Source organism: Fundulus heteroclitus, chromosome 7 (genome assembly GCF_011125445.2).
Source record: "Fundulus heteroclitus isolate FHET01 chromosome 7, MU-UCD_Fhet_4.1, whole genome shotgun sequence".
In the NCBI taxonomy this organism is placed as follows: Eukaryota; Metazoa; Chordata; class Actinopteri; order Cyprinodontiformes; family Fundulidae; genus Fundulus; species Fundulus heteroclitus.
This window is the reverse complement of record NC_046367.1, coordinates 9,136,080-9,158,691: the sequence shown is the minus strand read 5'-3', so window position 1 is coordinate 9,158,691 and position 22,612 is coordinate 9,136,080. Positions and strand designations below refer to the sequence as shown.

General features: G+C 49.8%; 1 protein-coding gene across 3 annotated transcripts in view; it reads right to left on the bottom strand.

Moving 5' to 3' along the window:
- pde1a (phosphodiesterase 1A, calmodulin-dependent) overlaps nt 1–22,612 on the bottom strand; it is a 76,237-nt gene that overhangs the window by 49,108 nt on the left and 4,517 nt on the right. The window contains exons 1-2 of one of the 3 annotated variants that reach the window (XM_036138887.1): nt 5,257–5,424; nt 4,779–5,226 (exon numbers count right to left, since the gene is read on the bottom strand). The exons of 1 other annotated variant lie outside the window; for it this stretch is intronic. In XM_036138887.1, the coding sequence (XP_035994780.1) occupies nt 4,779–5,226; nt 5,257–5,371 (563 nt within the window). In that variant the 5' untranslated portion in view covers nt 5,372–5,424. Of the gene's footprint in view, nt 1–4,778; nt 5,425–22,612 lie in introns of those variants that run through there. One more of the 3 variants, XM_036138886.1, reaches the window with a different exon arrangement.

The window sequence follows — 22,612 nt, the reverse complement described above, 5'->3', positions numbered from 1 at the left end:
CCAAGTTTGTGGGTTCAAACAAGAAATTTGACTCCGGGTTCCAAAACTCGCATCCTAAAAAGACCTCCAGAAATACAGAAAGAAAAACACAAAACAAAACAACAAACTACAATCTATTTAAAAAAAAAAAGAAACCTATTTTGGGGAATAGATAAGAACAGGGGCAGTGTACAAGCGATGTTTGTTGTTGTTCATTTATTTTTGCATACAAACATACCTATCTAGATAGATAGATAGATAGATAGATAGATAGATAGATAGATAGATAGATAGATAGATAGATAGATAGATAGATAGATAGATAGATAGATAGATAGATAGATAGATAGATAGATAGATAGATAGATAGATAGATAGATGCATCTATATCTGCGCAAATATGCACCAATTACCAAGTCTGCTTATTATAAGCAACTTTGGGTTTGTTTTTTTCCAAAGTCGCTTGTAAATGCCATGAGTCGTGTTTTTTTTAGCTTATTTCTGAATGTGTAGTCACTTATTTGGCCTCTAAAATTAGTGAGTGAGTACAGAAACCCCTTTCGGCTACTGAAATCAGAAATAGCGACGCAACATGGCGCCTACCAGTGGGTCCACGTCACCTATTCATAAACTACTAATTCTAAGCTATAAGAACACTTTCATTTTTGATGTGATGTTATTAGACTTTGCCAGAATATGTATTTATAAAAGCGATACTTGATTTTTGCTAATTAAAAGCCAAAGTAGTACAAAGACTGACATCATTGGTTGCACCGGGCCGGCAGGTGTGAAGAGCACTAAGTCAGTTGAAATTTTCACTTTTAGCCGACACAACGCATTTGACAATCGTATTTAAATGTGTGAAGAAACAGGACAGAGCTGTGTGTGTGTGTGTGGGCCATTAGTCAACGATTTCATATTAAAAGCTATAATTTTAAATCCATTAAGAAGTGCAAGAGAGATCTACCATCCTGTCAGTTTTCCCCGTCGTTGTACAGAGGCGACGCTACGCTACGAGAAACATCTTTTCATTTCACGGCGTGAGACAGGCTGTTCGTTTGGCAGCACCATTACCATTTAAAAAGCGGCCACTCAGCCGTTAAGTCCTCAGGGTTTAGGCTCATTCAGAGTGGCCGTGGTGTCCGAGGTCACTATCGCCGTGTCCCTTATTATCCTGTTTTTGTTGTCAGATAACCAAGACAATTTAATTGCAGCCCATAAGCACTGAATATTCCCAAATTACTGCACGACTAATTAAACTGCCATTTCATGCTTGAGACGAAACGATAGCTTTTTATGTCTCTGCTTACGCGACAACACTATATTTTCTTTCCATGTTTTTCTGGACCTGCAGAGGAAAATACGTGCTTTCAAATTCAGCTGGCCTCATGTGGACGTGACAACATACTCTAGGGCGTCCACAGCGTTTTCCTCCTCTCACATCCGCTTCCCGATGGTTTGTCGTGTGATTGGGGTTTAGTAGGAGAGCAGCCACGCCACAGAAACAGTAAAGGCATGAGGTGTGTTCCTCCTCCAGCGGCGGCTGGCTCATGTTCATGTATTTGTTTTTGAGCTCGGGGGGGATTAGAGTTGAGCTGATTCACACACAGCGCTTTTCTGTAATTTAAAAGAGCAAAAACACATCTGATCCTGTGTGCTTCGCTGCTGACGCGACAAAATTCACTCACATAAAATGATGCCCTGCAGAAGTGATTCAAATCCATGAGCCTGTTTCAGGATTACGAGATAAGGCGAAGCAAGAGGAAACCTTGTATTCCTCCATCTGGTGAGGAAAGATAGTTTTTCGTTGCCTTGGCCTGGGCCGTCAACACGTTCTTATTGTACCAAAACTTGTCTAGAAACCCCGAAGCTATTGATGTGATTTTACAAATCCCGGAAACTAAATTTGTGTAACATGTTTTATCTCCGCCCTGCGACAGACTGGCGACCTGTCCAGGGTGTACCCCGCCTCTCGCCCAGTGAACGCTGGAGATAGGCACCAGCACCCCCCGCGACCCCATGAGGGATAAAGCGGTTTGGAAAATGGATGGATGGATGTTTTATCTCCTTTCATTTAAACCAGAAAGCCAACAGTTATTCCTTCTGCCGCAGAAATGACCAAGCATATTATTACAATTATATTTATATTTAATTATAATCCTGTTGCTTTAATGTTGACTCAAACAAATATCTATGCATATATAATTAATTAGAAAATGATTGAAAAGTGTAACTATTTCACAAAGTGAATCCCGTTGTATAGATTAATTATATTTGTGTTTTCAAGCTGTTTTTCTGTTAATTATAATGATTGTTTGCTTACCGATAATGAAGACATGACATTTAAGATTAGAATATTACTTCAAATCAATTAACTGAATAGATAAATATGGGCTTGATGAAAAGTATGTTAATACCTCCTTAAAACGTGATTTTTTTTTTCAAAATGTACTTTTAAGCTGATAAACCAGACTCCTTGGAACACCTTTTCTGATTGATTAAACATGACGGTATGTATGTCCTCTTGGGCAGCAAGAAAAAATATGACATCATTCCGTTCTTGCAGCCCTACTTCTGGAGTTTGTTGCGGTCACATTTTTTGGGCAACTATTTTGTGATTGCTCATAGATATGAAGAGGGCGTGATTACTGCTATAGAGTATGCTGCAGTGGGAGGACTCTATGAGGACTTCTCAGGAGGTTTTCGCCTGAGTTTTTTTGTGAAGTATGAAATGTCTCGGCCAGAAAGAACTTTGTTTTTGTTCTTGTTAATAAAAAAAAATATTTGGCTTTCTCTTTTCTTGCAGAACATTTCAAAGCCATAAACATCCGATTTGCTTTATCTTTCAGTGTTTGCTGCACAGAATATTTCACCCGGCACCCTTCTGTGCGTTGGAGAATAACTCAAGTACAATACGTAACATGATGGACACGATCTGCCAGCTATGTGGGAATGACAGAAACTCAACCACGACGTGGTAAGACTTATTCCACAGCAGGGTCAGCAGGAGTTGGGCTTCATACTTCGCATTGGTTGCAAACGTCTTGCAGGTCTCAATAGCTACAGAGCTCCAAGCTACATGTGGCCTCATGTCCCAAAGTGCATTGCACAGCGCCGCATGCAGCCGTGTGAAAAGCACACCACCAATGGTCTCTGGATCATATCTTTCTCTCTGGCATTCCAGTAAATGAGTCGTGGTTCTTTAGTTGCCAGAAGTTGTAATTCTCTGATTGCACAACATCAAATTAGGTGGAGACCAGGATTATGGTCTGTGGCTTCCTTCCAGAAGTCGGGCTTGGGTTTGTAGTTTCATGGAAAGGAACTTCTTTCCAAAGAAAATTTCTTGTTCTCGACTTTATGATACCAGTTTGGAGTTTGGTCCTTTCCCTGATCCAACTTTTTACACAATGTAAGAATCAAGGTCCATAAACACATGGATGACTGAGTTTGGTGCAGAAGAACCTACTGGCTTGCACAAAGTCCTGACCTTAACCCAACAGAACATCTTTGGGTTTGGGATGAATTAAACAATACCAACTGGGCTTTCTCTCCCAACATCAGTGTCTGACCCCAGAAAAGTAATTTCAAGAACAATGGTCAAAATTCCCATAAACCTTTTTCCTAAACCTTGTGAAAAGCCTTTCAGAAGATTACAGGCTGTTGTTGTCCCTCGAGTCCATATGTGGATGAAGGCAAATTAATACTTTTGGACAGATGGTGCATCTATTTTACTTTTAAAGTACTGTCAAGGGCACAAACTTGCATATTATTTGCCACCTTACATGAAAACAGCTTAGTGTGCAACAGGTTATAAAAATAATCGAATGAGGTGGTTGAGCTTGTGCTTGTTGGTTGTTTTTGGTTGCTGGTTTTTGTTGGTTCTCTGCCATTTTGTACCTTTGAAGCTTTGGTCATTGTCACGCCCAAGATTTTCAGAAATGAAATGGATCTGTGGAGTTTTGCTCTAACCATGTGTCAATTCCTGCAAACCAGAAGATATTTGTACCAATTTTTAAAACCAGTGTTATGAAGTGATATGCAGTGTTTTAAGCACGGGGGTATGAAACAATGGTTTATGGAGATGTACGAACGTAGGAAGGGATATAACGGAACCGCAAAAAATGTTGAAACAGAAATCCCAGTGCATACTACAACACCTTTTGTCAAAGTCCAAGCTGACATTAAAATTGGTGATACCCTTCATCCCCAGGATTGAAACACCAGGAGGACTCAAACATTTAGTATTTCGTGTCCTGCCTTCATTTGCATATCTTTCCCTTCCATCTTGCTGCTGATCTGTCAATCTTTGCAGAGACTTTGCTGCATCGCAACGCTCTGCCGTTGCCATGGCAACAATGGTAGAACAAAAAAAAGAAAGACGAGCTTTTCCCTCTCTATTTCTCTCTCTCTCTCTGACATCTGCTGCCGTAGCCTCAGACTAAGGCAGATGTGTGTTCCCAAGCTGCGACGTTAGGAATCCACGACTGTGAGAGAAAAGAAATCTGCCACACAGACCTCTGCTGAAACACACACACACACACACACACACACACACACACACACACACACACTCTCTTCCTTTCTCTCTTCCCTCTTGGAGGATGCTGCACGCCCACCATTCCACACTGATTTTCTGTCATTCGTCTCCCGTCCATCCTCGCTTCACGCCAACATCACCACGGCAACCAGGCCACCACGCTAATGGCGTCCTGGTGGCTGCACCTCGCCGTCTTCAACCGACCACCAGCACCGGTCGGTTCATCACCGCGATCATCAGCCTCTCAGACGTGTTTACTCACATTCCTCTCAGTCGGATCAGGACCTGATTGTTGTGGTTCTGCTCCAGAGTGTCCACAAAGTCTTGCACCTCCTCAGTTTGCTTCCCCTCCTCGTCCTGCAGCTGCTCTTCAAACTGATGTTGCTCAGTCAGTAACATCTGCTCACCCTTCACCTCCTCCTCCTCCTGCAGATGCTGCTGCTGCTCCTCCTCCTCCTCAGCCTGCTGCATCTCCTTAACCTGCAGCCTTACCTCGCTTGGCTGCACCTCCTGCATCTGCTCCTGATCCCTCGGCCCTTCCTCTGTGAGGGACATCTCCTCACCCTGCTCTTCATCCCCCTCCTGCTGCAACTCTTCTCCCTCCTGCACCTCCTCCCGCTCTTGCTGCCCCTCGACAGGTCGCCCCTGATCTTCCTGCCCCTCGACAGGTCGCCCCTGATCTTCCTGCCCCTCGACAGGTCGCCCCTGATCTTCCTGCCCCTCGACAGGTCGCCCCTGATCTTCCTGCTCCTCGTCCCCCCCTGCCAACTCCTGCAGAAGTCCACCCTCCTGTTGCTCGTCCTCGGTTTCCATCACCCCCCGAGGGAGCTGCGCCTCCTCCGCCTCCTCGCTCATCTCAGACTGTTTTGCAGAAGTGTTCACGGAGCAGAGTTCGGTCTCTGTGAAGGTGTCTCAGAGCGGCGGAGTGGAGAAAACATCAACGCAGATCGAGGCAGAGAATACTAGAGTTTTTCCCAACTTCGTCCAACTTCCTGTGATGTCACTTGACGAGCTCGCCCAATCCACATCGACGCCTTCTGCCCCAGCAAAGACGAGCTTAGGGGTTTGCAGGAATTTGAAAAAGGGGGGAAGAGCAAAGACGACGACCAACGGAGGCGATCACCTGTCGACCTCTGTCAAGCAGCTCGCGGCTCAACTCTGCGCTCCGACACTGCGGTGGACTCAGAGCATCGCCGTGGCAACACAAGGGGGAGGACGACCAGCAGCAAAGACGGGATGGAGTGAGGGAGTGAGGGGAAGCGAGAGCAGAGTGATGAAGGAGGACAAAAGAGAAGCAGAGAACATTGCTTGGCGTTTCCGTGGAAACTCAACAACGGTTGCCACGAGTGATGGAATCCTGCAGCTGACAGACCAGCCTCCTCCACCTCCTCCTCATCTTCACCATTTCCCAAATGGAAAAGAGCAGAACTTTACGAGAGGTTCAGAAATGCGGGCAAAGCACGCCCAATCCGCCCTGCCCTCTAACCTGCTGCCACTGAGATGCCGTGTGTGGCCGCAGTGCTGTTGCGTGTGTAGGCTTTTGAAAATTGATGATGTAATGTTCCTGAAAATCTGATTCACACATCCTCAGTCAAGCGGAACTATCCCACAGTGAATAGTGCTATTGGCGCCCTCAAGAGGCGCCATCGGTCAATACAGTGCCAGAGTAAAATAAATGTAGATGTACCGGCTCCGTCCAGAATCCAGCCTGGGAACCAACCTTGTTTTGTCCAAGATGTTTTTTGCTTTCTGAGATCAGTGGAACGTTTGCCAGAAGCGAGGACTCTCAAAACATGGTATAAGTCTACAAGAGGGACCTGTTTAAGAAAAGTTGACAGCTGTTCTAATAGAACATGCACACAGGCAGGCTCACATTGGTGTGTAAGCATTCAGGCACACATAAAGCCAGTTCCCTGCAAAAGTACTCACACCGCTGAAACGTGTTTACATCTTGTTACGTTTTATCCGCAAACGTCAAAGTATTTTATTAGGATTTAATGTGACAAAACAACACAATTGCAAAAAGAAAGATAAATGATAGATTGCTTTCAAAAACGATTTGTAAATAAAAATCTGAAAAGTGTGGCGTATTCGCTATGCAAGCCCCCTGACAAAGCCCTTTTTGTGGAACCCCTTTTAGCCGCAGTTACAGCTGCAGGTCTTTTGGCGTGTGTCTACCAGCTTTGCACATCTAGAGAATAACATTTTTGCCAAGCATTTTTTACTAAACAGCTCAAACTCGGTCAGATTGGATGGAGAGAGTTGGTGAACAAAATGTCTTGCATCAGATTTTCAATTTGATTTAGCTCTTGATTTTGACTGACCTGTTCTAACACATGTTTACACACACAGTAGGCTTTTATCATCGCCACAATTGGAGGAGTTTTATTGTTGTAATGTCAGTAGAGATTTTTCTGTCGATTTTTATGAAGGGCATGAATAATAATTTTTTACGTGCCATTATTTTTAAAGATGTAAGCTATTTCACACTGTTTATCTTTTGATAGATATATGTCTCATTTGTATTCAGTAACAAATGTCTTTGTTGAATTAATTTAATTCTAAATCTAAATCAGACTGGGGTCTGAAAATTTTGGCCTTAGCTGGATGTTCTTTAACAAACATTTTAGGCCTTAGAGTCTGTTAGCTATTTCCACACTGAATTTTATTGAGGTGTATCAAAGTAAAAAGGGATGAATGCTCATGAAAAACCACACTGTCCAGACATTTTTTGCAGAAGAAATTGTTTAAGGTTAAATATTTTTTTACAATTAACTTAAAATTCACACCAGATGTAACAAGAACCAAATAAATGCACTCATACTGTCATGATCTCGGCACTAGTGCTGGAGTGATCATCTTTGAACACACCTGTTGAAGCTCCGTCCGTCCTCATCTACGCTCATCAGATCCACCTGGTCCTGTCACTATATAACATGTTCTCAGACAAGACTCTAGCGGCAGATTATTTTGAGCCATAGGTGAGATTAATCCAGCGTTCTTTTCCTGACTACCTACCTGCCTGTTTGCCTGACCTGTTCTGTCTCCTGATTATCTGAGCCTGCCTGACCCCTGTCTGATCGGAAAGCTTGCCTGTTACCAGACCTGGATCTGTGCCCTGACTCTGCCTTGGATTTCCCTCTGGATTCTCTCTGGACCTCGGATCACCCAGCTCTGACCCTGGACCTCATCTCGAGTTTCAGATTCTGGAAATTCCCTCTGCACATCCTGCTTGTCATAGTTATCACGGTTCTGACCCTCTGCCTGTCTTCTGACCACCGAGAACCAGCCAAAGCCTGCCATCGGGTTTTTGTGATGATAACGAGGTTCGTCAGCGTGCCGACCATCCAGCCGGACCCGGAACTCCATATCCACACAAATCCCTGGATCTTGCGAAGGTTAGTGATAGATACTGCAGTATCCGATCCGTCCCATAAAGCTTGTGTGGTCACTAACCTGTTGTCTCCGCTTCCAGAGGTTCCTGCCATAGGCGCTGACGATTACCCCGCGACCAGCTGCAGTTTTACTATAAATAAACTGTCATTAGTCGTTAACTGCTTGTCTGGTTTGAATTCTGGGTCTTCTGTTTCTGACAGTTACACATACGAAGAAAACAAATTAGCAAATTAGTCCATAAATGAAGTTATGGATAAAAATTGTATTGAAATAAGAATCGAAAATGCTTAGAGACAAGAATTTCTTAGTGATAACAACTTCAAGACATCTGCTTCATGGAGAAACTCACATGCTTTATTCAGATGTCATTTTAACCCACATTCTACACAAATAAATGTTTAAATCTTAAAGGTCCTGGGATCCTTTCTATGGAGTCTGATCTTGTCATAAGATTTGCTTTTGTTTGTTTTTGGACTGGCTGGCTGTTTGCTCCACTCATCACAATCTGCTACACTAACTGATGTTCATTACCATCAAGTTGATTCACCTGGGACTCCGCCTACATATACCTGCCTTTTCCAGACAGCCAGCGCCAGATGGCTTTTTTTTTTTTTTGTGAAAGCACCAAGTTCAGTTTTTCTTAATACAATCCTCTTTGTGAAAGGCAGAATGTTCAGTTCCTTTTTCCAATGATGGGGAAAATCAACAGAGATCCTAATCAATTTCTCCAGCAGAGGGAAAAGAAAGAATAGGTCCCACCAGAGTTGCTCGCCACCTCTAGAAGAGGAATCAAAATGCATCATAACCTTTTAATATTTGTAAGTGAAATAGCTGTTTTCATTTTCATCAACAAATAAATTGGTTACACAACAACTCAAATTAGTTCATTAGTTCATTAGTACAATGAAAACATCAAAGACAGCCATCAGCAAACAAAGCTCAATGTATTTCTATGGCATAAACTAACCTAGCTTAGCATTTGAGTCACCTAATATACATTCAAACAATTCTTTTTAAGACTACAGGTTGTGCTAGATATGGCTATTTGGAAATTTCTTTATTAAAGATCCCAAAACAATTATAACTTAGAGAAAGGGGTTTCACATTAAGAAGCTGCCTACAAACTTGGAAGGACAGATTTATGCAAATATTACTTTTCCTATGGTCACTTTCGCACTTTGGCCGCAAAGATTTAGTATAATACAAGTTTTACTATTTCCCGTCAGTTTTGATGATTTTTGGTTAGAATGTCATCGAGTTAGAAACGGTTCTGTGTTGTGTTTGTCACTAGCACAGCTGGGAGAAGCAAAGCTGACCGGAAGTGACTGGCAGCTGCCGCTTTTATCATAGTGCCCCGTGTGGAGTGGCAAGCAATTGCAATAACACAACTCATTGGCTTCCAAAATCATGGGTTACAACAATATCAGACTCCATAAAAATGATCCCAGGACCTTTAAAAATAATTGATTTATTTTAGACACCAAAACTTAAAAAGTCTTTGTGTAGACTGTGGTTTAAAATAACATCTGAATAAAACATGTGTGTTTCTCCATGAAGCAGATGTATTGAAGTTGGTAACACCAAGAAAGACATTCGGAGGAAACAGCCGGCCAGCCAAAAAATATAAACAAGAGAAGATAGCATGACAGATCTTTATTAATTCTATTGATTTTTTCAACTAGATAAGTCATGCCCTGCGATAGACTGGCGACCTGTCCAGGGTGTACCCCGCCTCTCAAATAATTGTAATACAGCTATAAAGGATTTAGTGATCCCAGGCTGTAATGGCTAAATACTGTGAAATGCATGGTATTGAATGCCTACCATTCATGTACACAGCATATTAACTAACTGCTTTTAATGATTCAAAAAACATCAAACAAGAAGCTAAAACTAAGCTGAAACAAACCACAGAAAACCTTTTTACAAGGGTGGAAATTTGAGTGAAAATGGCTACTGCACAATGTACAGTTAGATATTGCCTTACAAAATGTATTTTGATTTGATTTTCATAAATACAACATTTTACAACAGTCTGCTGTTCTCCACTGAGCATGTGAGCCATTAGTGCAGTCTTTACTAATAAGCACTTTGTAGAGAAAATGGTGTTAACTAGTGGGGGTTAAAATATGACACAGAGCATCATCCTGGACCTATATTGGACCCTAATGTTTTGTGCTGTTATCAGTATTAAGATTTAAGTTATTAAAACTGTATACATTAAATGGTATCAGTGTTTTAATTTGAACAAAACTGTATCCTTGTATAGTTTATACACTATAACATATTACACATACTTTGCAGAAAAATAAGAGTTAACTAATTGTTAGTACTATTTTCCAGCAATTTTCATTAACCTTGACAGTGATGGATGAGGTGGTTCATGGAGCAGCAGTCCTGTTTTGCATCCTGCTAGAGTTCATGCTACAACAAATGACCTCTGATGAGGATTAAAAATCAAATTACTGAGGACGGTACTGTAATTTTGTTAATTGAGTGATTCCATTAATATTCAGAGTGCCCTACCATCACAGTCTCTCACAGCAAAACATTTTAGGACTAATCCAACCTGTAGGGGATTTTCATCTAGCGGAGTTTTACCTTCCTGATGACCGGTTCTTAGGCACTCAGGTAAATAAGAGTTTTGCTTGTCCATAAATATTATCGCAACTGAGGCCAGGCTGGAAATGAGCAGCTTTAATTTCACAAAATAATTGTATTTATATACAGACACAATAGTGTTTAAATAAATAATATGTAAGAAGAAAATTCTGAAAATTCATGATGGGGCCATTGGATGGGGGGACCAGGAGTCCCATTTCTTCCTTGACTCACTCTTCAACTCATATTTGAAGATTATTTATTCAAAGTAATTTTCCTTTTTGATGCACTAAAGGGCAACACACATTAGAAGCGTGACACCGAGTACCCACAAATTATTTTTCAACTTGGTTTATTCAGGCATCTCTCAAAACTACCCACCACAGTTTAATATGTTTTAAAAGGATGATTGCTTCAATACAAAACGTTTTAATGCTGAGACTCATTATTTAGGAGAAACAGAGAAGAGTGTGCTGTGGAGAAGAGGTATAGGGCCAGTGGTCAAAACCATATGTGCTGTGTCAGAGCCTCCAAGCGCAAAAAGTGGGAAGGAACCCCCACTTGATGCAATAAACAGGTTTTGGTCCCTTCTGAGAAAAGTAGAAAAGGAGAGCGAGTCTCCAGATACAAGAGGCCATCCACAAGGAGGAAGCGGTGGAACCAGCTACACCCTGCTACCATGAGGACAATGGAAGTGAGATGCTGCCAGGAAGCAGAAGAGAACTAGGAGACGTCTTGGAGACCCAGAGGATTCTTGGTGGCTGGCAGAGACAGAGGCTAGCTGGCTGGCTGCAGTGGAGACTCAAGAACCTTGGGGATCAGCATCGACAAAGTAAACTTTGGGGAAACTTGATGGACCTCAGGTATACAAGGCAACCCCACCTGGACTCCCTCATCTGTAAAATCTGAAACCCAGACATGAGGTGGGTCCACCTGGACTCCCTCATCTAAGGAGGAAATTGAATGAGGGGCAGATTGTCTTTGACCCTGTTGGGATCAGTAACCTACTGAGGCGATGATCCTAACCTATGGCTCTCATGTAGCACAGAGAAAACACTGGTGTCATGGTGCAGCTTTGCCTGCTGCACCATGGACATTTTTTGCACCTCCCTCCTCCCATACACCCTGGTTCTACTTACCTCTGATCATCTCCACCTGCCGTCACCAATCAACCGGGACTCATTCCATCTGTCAAGCAGTATACTTAAGGACTCCTCTGTCAGCTCATCATTGCTGGTTTGTGGTCATTCTCCCTCTGATTATTCTCTGCCCTCATCCTGTCTTCGGGCTCTGGTCCTGCCAAGTTTACCCTCGGTCCTCCACCTTCCTTTTGTCTGCCAACTCCTGACTTCATCATTCATCTGCTCCAGTCTGGTAAGAAAGACTCTGGTTTCCTCATCCTCAACTCATCTCTGTCAATAAAACCCTTTTACACAAAGCTGTGGCTGTTTTTGGGTTCTACAAACCAGAACGTGACAGCACAAACCAGCCAAGTGAACCCGAAACCCACACAGAGCTCTCGTGCAGGAGCTGGCAAGATGAATCCTGTCCTGCTCCCGGACAGTGACACAGCAGAGCACGTTCTCCTGGAGATCACGGATTTGGATATCATTGCCACGCTTGATCCAGCTTCGAGGCAGATGGGTGTGGTGGCTCTCAGGTGCGGAATCTGCTGAAGAGCAAGGCGGAGCTCCTCCCGTTGTTCAAACTCTCGGGGCTGTTCGAGGAGCTCGACTGGATTGATCAGGATGCTATTGCCCGGCTCTTCAGCAGACCGCCTCCTCCCAGACGCTCGTCTGCCTCGGCAGCTGCTCCCGCCACTGCTGCTACTGCCATGTCCGCCGCAGCCCCGTCAGAGATCCCGTCACAGCTCTCACTGCTGAAACCACTGCAGCCCCAGTCGCTTTGTCGCCAGAGGCCACCTCTCCATTGAAGCGTGGCCCCATTCAGCGAAAACGCCGAGCCCGCTATCGCAAGAGGACAACCACTGCTCCACCTGTGGCTCCGCCCTACATCAGTGCTGCCAAGCTGACTGAAGAAGCCGCCACCTCCTTGACACCCAGCTGGCCCCTCGTGTATGAGCTTTAGCCGTGACTCGGTGGACCACACCCACAGCAGTTAGACCTCAGCATGTCGAGGAGTCGCAACTGTGGGACTTCTTTTATGGCGACAAGGATGACTTATTCCCCAGCTGGGCCGTCCCTGCCCACGAAGATGCATCACATGCCATGGCACAAGCCAGCCTGGGTGTGGAGCACGCCAGAGTGCCAGCCGCATATGAGGTTCCTGTTTCGCCGGCCGACAAAAGCCCTGCCTCTGCTCCGCCGGCCGACAAAATCCCTGCCTCTGCTCCGCCGGCCACTGATGGTCCTGCTTTGCAGCCGCTGGCCTCTGAGGGGATTGCTTCGCCTCCGCCGAGGCGAAGCAATCAGCGGAGGCTAGTTATCTATATATACATATCTTTACATATATGTACAGATATGTATATATAGATAACTAGTATTGTGAACTAAATTTACAGCTGGATATGTACCGAATATAATATATAGGTGGATATTACTATGAGTAGAGTTTTACAGATAAGTACAATAGCATAATATACAGATGATTGTTGGTATTATAACAGAGTTTGCATGTACTATGAATATATGTACAGATGGCTATTACTATAGGCAGAATTGTAAGCATGATATTCAAGTAGCTATTACTATAAAATGTATAAATAAAGTTTGGACAGAAGCTTTTTAAATTAAAGTGCAGTGGAAGGTAATTGCATATTACAGTTAAAGTACGGTATTGCAAATGTATATGTAAACAATTGTGAATAAACAGTCAGCAGTGCAAATCAATATTCAGTCAAGGTGAGTAGTGCAAGATGCATGTAAACAGTTGTTACAATAGTAACAGTGCAGGTGAACATTACAGTCTTGTAAATAATAGAAAAACAAAATGGAGGTAGGTGTGAGGAGGGAGAGGAGAGTCTATCAGTGAGGGTTCGGGTTCAATAAAGAGACAGCTTTGGGGAAAAAGCTGTTCTTTAGTCAGATGAGGGTTGGAATGTAGATCGACCGGTAAATCGAGAGCTTTGCCTTTTGGTTCAGCTTTCTCTTTACCATATGGACCGGTACTGCGCCTGCTTCACAGCAGACAGCGCACCAATCCACATGTGGATTTCCTGCTCCATCTTCCCCTTATTCCTGATCAAGACCCCAAGATACCTAAACTCCTCCAATAGGGGCAGTACATCCTCCCCAACCCGGAGAAGGCACTCTACCCTTTTCCGGCTCAAAACCACAGTGTCGGATTTGGAGGCACTGATTCTCATCCCTGCCTCTTCACACTCGGCTGCAAACCACTCCATTGAGAGCTGTAGATCACGCCCTGATGAGGCCAATAGAACCACGTTATCCGCGAATAGCAGAGGCGCAATCCTAAGGCCACCAAAACAGATCCCTTCAACACCTTGTTTGCGCCTAGAAATTCTGTCCATAAAAGTTATGAACAGAATCGGTGACAAAGGCCAACCTTGGCGGAGTCCAAGTCTCACTGGAAATGAGTCTGACTTACTGCCGGCATTGCGGACCAGGCTCTGACACCGGTTATAAAGAGACTTAACAGCCCTCATTAAAGGGCCCGGTACTCCATACTCCCAGAGTACCCCCCACAGGATCCCCTGAGGGACACGGTCGAATGCCTTCTCTAGATACACAAAACACATGTAGACTGGTTGGGCAAACTCCCATGCACCCTTCAGGATCCTGCTGAGGGTGTAGAGCTAATCCAATGTTCCACGACCAGGACGAAAACCACACTGTTCTTCCTGAATCTGACATTCGACTGTCCGAAGGACCCTCCTTTCCTGAACCCCGGAATAGACCTTACCAGGGAGGCTTAAGAGTGTGATTTCTCTGTAGTTGGAACACACCCTCTGGTTGTAATGAATTGTATAAGGAGAACCCAAATGTTAGCCGGACACAGAGCTGTAGCTTGAAAAAGGGGTTTATTAACAAAAAGGTTCAGGGGACAAAAGAAGTGGCTTCAGGCAACAAAACAAGGCAGACTCCAAAAGCAGACGAACCGAAGGTTAAACGGGCAAACGGACAGGCAGGCTAAACAAAAACAGACAAGGAGAAGTACTCTTACCGGGGAACTTGGACATGGGGATAACACGAGACGTCCTGACAACAAACCAAAAACTAAAGCGGGCTTAAATAGATGAACGGAACAAAAGAGCAGGGCGGGACTAATTAACCAACACAGGTGGAAATAATAAACGGAGCACACTGACTAAACCTAAGGTAAAAAGCAAGACAAAGACTGGACAAACACTAGCTGAAATAAAGACTAATACCGGTTAAGGATAAATCCAATACAAAACAACACAACACAGAAATAAATCCTAAAACAGAAAAGTCGACTAACTGAAAATAACCAAAACCACAACAGAACATTATAGAGCCCCCCCCCTCAAGGGCGGATTCTAGACGCCCTTACGTCTCTACAAAGAAACTAAATAAAAGTCTGACCGGGCGGGTGGAGGGGGCTACAGGCAGGAGGGTCAGAAAAAAAAAAAAAAAAACAACCAAAACAAGAGTCCAAAACAGAAAACAACCCACATCGGGCGAATCCAAACTAACAGAAAATCTCCAAAACAGTTCCCCCAACAGAGTCCGGCGGTCTTCCCGGCGGACGACCCCAATGAATCAGGAAGTCTGCCGGTCTTCCCGGCGGGGGGCCCCTGCGTGAGAGGCTCTCCGGCGGCCGCCCCCGGCGTGACAGGCTCTCCGGCGGACGGCCCCGGCGTGACAGGTTCTCCGGTGGACGTCCCGGCGGACGGCCCAGACGTGACAGGTTCTCCGGCGGTCGTCCCGGCGGACGGCCCAGACGTGACAGGTTCTCTGGCGGTCGTCTCGGCGGACGGCCCAGACGTGACAGGTTCTCCGGCGGTCGTCCCGGTGGACGGCCCAGACGTGACAGGTTCTCCGGCGGACTGCCCCGGCGTGACAGGTTCTCTAGCGGACGACCCCGGCGTGACAGGTTCTCTAGCGGACGACCCCGGCGTGACAGGTTCTCTGGCGGACGGCCCCGGCATGCTAGGCTCTCCGGCGGACGTCCAGGAGGCCGTCTACGGAGCAGGAACCTCGGAGACCGGCGGCGGAGCAAGAATCTAGGAGGCCGGCGGCGGAGCAGGAATCTAGGAGGCCGGCGGCGAGGTCTGGAGAGAGAGAAGACAGAATCCGGCGCCGGACTACAGGGTAGGGAAGGCGTCAAACTAAAGGATGCGGAAGGCACCGGACTATAGGCTGAGGAGGGCGCCGAACTACAGGCTGAAAGAGGCGCCAGACTAAAGACTACGGGAGGCGGCGCCGTGTTAATGACTGCAGGCGGCGGCGCCTGGTTAGTGGCTACAGGCGGCGGCGCCTGGTTAGTGGCTACAGGCGGCGGCGCCTGGTTAGTGGCTACAGGCGGCGGCGCCGTGTTAATGGCTACAGGCGGCGGCGCCTGGTTAGTGGCTACAGGCGGCGGCGCCTGGTTAGTGGCTACAGGCGGCGGCGCCTGGTTAGTGGCTACAGGCGGCGGCGCCTGGTTAGTGGCTACAGACGGCGGCGCCTGGTTAGCGGCTACAGACGGCGGCGCCTGGTTAGCGACTACAGGCGGCGGCGCCTGGTCACTGGTTCCCGGTGCGGGAGCCTGGCTACAGGCGACTGAAAAAGGAGCCTGGCTACAGGCGACGGACGAAGGAGCCTGGTTACAGGCGACGGACGAAGGAGCCTGGCTACAGGCCACCGAAGGGGGAGCCTGACTACAGGCGACCGAAGGGGGAGCCTGACTACAGGCGACCGACGAAGGAGCCTGACTACAGGCGACAGACGAAGGAGCCTGACTACAGGCGACAGACGAAGGAGCCTGACTACAGGCGACAGACGAAGGAGCCTGACTACAGGCGACAGACGAAGGAGCCTGACTACAGGCGACAGACGAAGGAGCCTGACTACAGGCGACAGACGAAGGAGCCTGACTACAGGCGACGGAGGAAAGAGCCTGGCGACAGGCGACAGACGAAGGAGCCTGACTACAGGCGACAGACGAAGGAGCCTGACTACAGGCGACGGAGGAAAGAGCCTGGCGACAGGCGACCGACGAAGGAGCCTGGCTACAGGCGACTGAAGGGGAAGCCTGGCTACAGGCGACTGGAGGGGAAGCCTGGCTACAGGCGACTGGAGGGGAAGCCTGGCTACAGGCGACTGAAGGGGAAGCCTGGCTACAGGCGACTGAAGGGGAAGCCTGGCTACAGGCGACTGAAGGGGAAGCCTGGCTACAGGCGACTACGGGACTACGGGAGGCGGCGCCGTGTTAGTGGCTACAGGCGGCGGCGCCGTGTTAATGACTGCAGGCGGCGGCGCCTGGTTAGTGGCTACAGGCGGCGGCGCCTGGTTAGTGGCTACAGGCGGCGGCGCCTGGTTAGTGGCTACAGGCGGCGGCGCCGTGTTAATGGCTACAGGCGGCGGCGCCTGGTTAGTGGCTACAGGCGGCGGCGCCTGGTTAGTGGCTACAGGCGGCGGCGCCTGGTTAGTGGCTACAGGCGGCGGCGCCTGGTTAGTGGCTACAGACGGCGGCGCCTGGTTAGCGGCTACAGACGGCGGCGCCTGGTTAGCGACTACAGGCGGCGGCGCCTGGTCACTGGTTCCCGGTGCGGGAGCCTGGCTACAGGCGACTGAAAAAGGAGCCTGGCTACAGGCGACGGACGAAGGAGCCTGGTTACAGGCGACGGACGAAGGAGCCTGGCTACAGGCGACCGAAGGGGGAGCCTGACTACAGGCGACCGAAGGGGGAGCCTGACTACAGGCGACCGACGAAGGAGCCTGACTACAGGCGACAGACGAAGGAGCCTGACTACAGGCGACAGACGAAGGAGCCTGACTACAGGCGACAGACGAAGGAGCCTGACTACAGGCGACAGACGAAGGAGCCTGACTACAGGCGACCGAAGGGGGAGCCTGACTACAGGCGACAGACGAAGGAGCCTGACTACAGGCGACAGACGAAGGAGCCTGACTACAGGCGACAGACGAAGGAGCCTGACTACAGGCGACAGACGAAGGAGCCTGACTACAGGCGACGGAGGAAAGAGCCTGGCGACAGGCGACAGACGAAGGAGCCTGACTACAGGCGACAGACGAAGGAGCCTGACTACAGGCGACGGAGGAAAGAGCCTGGCGACAGGCGACCGACGAAGGAGCCTGGCTACAGGCGACTGAAGGGGAAGCCTGGCTACAGGCGACTGGAGGGGAAGCCTGGCTACAGGCGACTGGAGGGGAAGCCTGGCTACAGGCGACTGAAGGGGAAGCCTGGCTACAGGCGACTGAAGGGGAAGCCTGGCTACAGGCGACTGAAGGGGAAGCCTGGCTACAGGCGACTGAAGGGGAAGCCTGGCTACAGGCGACTACGGGACTACGGGAGGCGGCGCCGTGTTAGTGGCTACAGGCGGCGGCGCCGTGTTAATGACTGCAGGCGGCGGCGCCTGGTTAGTGGCTACAGGCGGCGGCGCCTGGTTAGTGGCTACAGGCGGCGGCGCCTGGTTAGTGGCTACAGGCGGCGGCGCCGTGTTAATGGCTACAGGCGGCGGCGCCTGGTTAGTGGCTACAGGCGGCGGCGCCTGGTTAGTGGCTACAGGCGGCGGCGCCTGGTTAGTGGCTACAGGCGGCGGCGCCTGGTTAGTGGCTACAGACGGCGGCGCCTGGTTAGCGGCTACAGACGGCGGCGCCTGGTTAGCGACTACAGGCGGCGGCGCCTGGTCACTGGTTCCCGGTGCGGGAGCCTGGCTACAGGCGACTGAAAAAGGAGCCTGGCTACAGGCGACGGACGAAGGAGCCTGGTTACAGGCGACGGACGAAGGAGCCTGGCTACAGGCGACCGAAGGGGGAGCCTGACTACAGGCGACCGAAGGGGGAGCCTGACTACAGGCGACCGACGAAGGAGCCTGACTACAGGCGACAGACGAAGGAGCCTGACTACAGGCGACAGACGAAGGAGCCTGACTACAGGCGACAGACGAAGGAGCCTGACTACAGGCGACAGACGAAGGAGCCTGACTACAGGCGACCGAAGGGGGAGCCTGACTACAGGCGACAGACGAAGGAGCCTGACTACAGGCGACAGACGAAGGAGCCTGACTACAGGCGACAGACGAAGGAGCCTGACTACAGGCGACGGAGGAAAGAGCCTGGCGACAGGCGACAGACGAAGGAGCCTGACTACAGGCGACAGACGAAGGAGCCTGACTACAGGCGACGGAGGAAAGAGCCTGGCGACAGGCGACCGACGAAGGAGCCTGGCTACAGGCGACTGAAGGGGAAGCCTGGCTACAGGCGACTGGAGGGGAAGCCTGGCTACAGGCGACTGGAGGGGAAGCCTGGCTACAGGCGACTGAAGGGGAAGCCTGGCTACAGGCGACTGAAGGGGAAGCCTGGCTACAGGTGACTGAAGGGGAAGCCTGGCTACAGGCGACTGAAGGGGAAGCCTGGCTACAGGCGACTGAAGGGGGAGCCTGACTACAGGCGACTGAAAGGGGAGCCTGGCTACAGGCGACTGAAGGGAATGCCTGGCTACAGGCAGCTAACGTGGGAGCCTGGCTACAGGCAGCTAACGTGGGGGCCTGGCTACAGGCTGCTAAAGTGGGGGCCTGGCTACAGGCTGCTAAAGTGGGAGCCTGGCTACAGGCTGCTGAGGTGGGAGCCTGGCTACAGGCTGCTAAAGTGGGAGCCTGGCTACAGGCTGCTGAGGTGGGAGCCTGGCTACAGGCTGCTAAGGTGGGAGCCTGGCTACAGGCTGCTAAGGTGGGAGCCTGGCTACAGGCAGCTAACGTGGGGGCCTGGCTACAGGCTGCTAAAGTGGGGGCCTGGCTACAGGCTGCTGAGGTGTGAGCCTGGCTACAGGCTGCTGAGGTGGCCACAGGACTACAGACTACAGAGGCCACCGGGCTACAGACTACAGAGGCCACAGGGCTGCAGGCTTCAGGAGACCCCGGGCTGCAGGTTCCAGGAGACCCTGGGCTACAGGCTTCAGGCACCAAAGTCAGACCCTTAGCCACCAGGAGTCTCAGAATCACCTCCTGGAGGGTCTCAGAAAGAGACGTCCAATAAAGTCTCTCCCAGAGCTGACTGTCCATGAGGGCTATCTGGGGTCTGGACTTGTAAAGAACACCATGAGGCTCTAGGTCTCCAGGGGGTCCCGGTTGTTGCATCCCCTTCTGAGGTCCTGGATGACCGAAGAGCGAAGGATCCCCCTGGGTTCCAACGTCGCAGGTCCGCGATGGACCACTCTGGGTTCCAACGTCGCACGTCAGCGCCGGACCCCCCTGGGTTCCCACGTCGGATGTCTGCGACGGACCCCCCTGGGTTCCCACGTCGGACGTCAACGACGGACCCCCCTGAGTTCCCACGTCGGACGTCAGCGACGGACCCCCCTGGGTTCCCACGTCGGACGTCAGCGACGGACCCCCCTGGGTTCCCACGTCGGACGTCTGCGACGGACCCCTCTGGGTTCCCACGTCGGACGTCTGCGACGGACCCCTCTGGGTTCCCACGTCGGACGTCTGCGACGGACCCCTCTGGGTTCCCACGTCAGACGTCTGCGACGGACCCTCCTGGGTCGACGCGTCACGAGACTTGAGCAGAGGCGGGTCCTCCAGAATCCCCTCTGGAGACTTGGGCAGAGGCAGATCCTCCAGAGCCCCGTCCTGGCCCTGGGGAACAGGTTCAGGGACCGAGACGTCCGCCGGACCCTCGGGGGCTGAGTCAGGGGCCGAGGCGTCTTCCAGACCCTCGGGGGCTGAGTGAGGGGCCGAGGCGTCTTCCAGACCCTCGGGGACAGACTCAGGGGCCGAGGCGTCTTCCAGACCCTCGGGGACAGACTCAGGGGCCGAGGCGTCTTCCAGACCCTCGGGGACAGACTCAGGGGCCGAGGCGTCTTCCAGACCCTCGGGGACAGACTCAGGGGCCGAGGCGTCTTCCAGACCCTCGGGGACAGACTCAGGGGCCGAGGCGTCTTCCAGACCCTCGGGGACAGACTTTGGTCGGCTGTAAAATGACCGGAGGGCTGACCTGTAATGTCCCTCAACCTCCTTTAATTTTTTCTCCAACTCCTGTGAATAATGAATTAGTAGAGCCTCCCTGAGACGTTTGATGATGGGGGCAAAAGTTCTTATTTTATTCTCCAGTGTCAGATACTCCGAGTCACGGACGCCAGCAGGGGGAGCTGTAGGCCTCTCAACTCCGGGAAGCGAGGAACTCCTGTCTGCTGGACCGGAAGTGGGTCGAGCCAGGGACTCGGCAGCCGGGTGAGGCCGGACTGACTCATCGGGCGGCTGCCCGCCATTGCTGGATGGGGGGCCGGCAGACGAGCGCTTCCTCCTTCGGCGGCGAGACGGCGGGCCTAGCGGGGATGCCGGTTCCTCCCGACGGGACAGAACTGCCCGCGAAGATTCATTCGCCTCCGCGTCAGGAGGAGGAAACGGGACCGACTCAGGGGATAAGTCGGGACGGAGCTCCCAGATCATCTCGGCGTCGACCTCCAGAAAAAGGTTCGGATCCGGGATGAACGGCGATGAGGCGGACTGACAGGGTAAGTCCAGTGAAGAACAGCTTTGAGAGTGGGAGGTTAGTGGTGCACCGGGCTGAGTTAGCTTAGCTCCTCCAGAAAGGAGATAACGTGTCGGCTTTGGGTTCATGTTGGTCAGGACGTAATGTAATGAATTGTATAAGGAGAACCCAAATGTTAGCCGGACACAGAGCTGTAGCTTGAAAAAGGGGTTTATTAACAAAAAGGTTCAGGGGACAAAAGAAGTGGCTTCAGGCAACAAAACAAGGCAGACTCCAAAAGCAGACGAACCGAAGGTTAAACGGGCAAACGGACAGGCAGGCTAAACAAAAACAGACAAGGAGAAGTACTCTTACCGGGGAACTTGGACATGGGGATAACACGAGACGTCCTGACAACAAACCAAAAACTAAAGCGGGCTTAAATAGATGAACGGAACAAAAGAGCAGGGCGGGACTAATTAACCAACACAGGTGGAAATAATAAACGGAGCACACTGACTAAACCTAAGGTAAAAAGCAAGACAAAGACTGGACAAACACTAGCTGAAATAAAGACTAATACCGGTTAAGGATAAATCCAATACAAAACAACACAACACAGAAATAAATCCTAAAACAGAAAAGTCGACTAACTGAAAATAACCAAAACCACAACAGAACATTACACTGGTCAACCTTTTTAAATAGAGGGACCACCACCCCAGTCTGCCAATCCATGGGAACTGCCCCCGATGTCGACGCAATGTTGCAGAGTCGTGTTAACCAACACAGCCCTACAACATCCAGAGCCTCAAGGTACTCAGTGCGAATCTCATCCAACCCCGGGGCCTTGCCACCGAGGAGCTTTTTAACCACCTCGGTGACCTCAGCACCAGAGATGGGGGAACCTGACCCGGAGTTGGCTGTGCTTCCTCAATGGAAGACGTGTTGGTGGGATGAAGGAGGTCTTCGAAGTATTCCGCCCACCGACACACGACGTCCCGAGTCGAGACAAGCAGCACACCACCCCCACCATAAACAGTGCTAGTACTGCACTGCTTCCCCCTCCTGAGACGCCGGATAGTGGACCAGAAACGCCTCAAAGCCATACACAAGTCTTTCTCCATGGCCTCTCCGAACTCTTCCCATGCCTCAGGGTTTTTGGGTTTTTTGCCTCAGTGACCAGCCGAGCCGCCTGCCGCTTTGACTGCAGTACACATCAGCTGCTTCCGGAGTCCCACAGGCCAATAAAGCCTGATAGGACTCCTTCTTCAGCTTGACAGCCTCCCTCACTGCTGGTGACCACCAGTGTGTTCGAGGGTTGCTGCCGCGACATGCACCAACAACCTTGCGGCCACGGCTCCGACTAGCTGCCTCAACATTAAAAGGCACGGAACATGGTCCATTCAGACTCAATGTCCCCCGCCTCCCTCGGAACGTGTTCAGAGCTCTCCTGGAGGTGGGAGTTAAAGCTCCGTCTCACGAGGAACTCTGCCAGATGTTCCCAGCAAACTCTCCC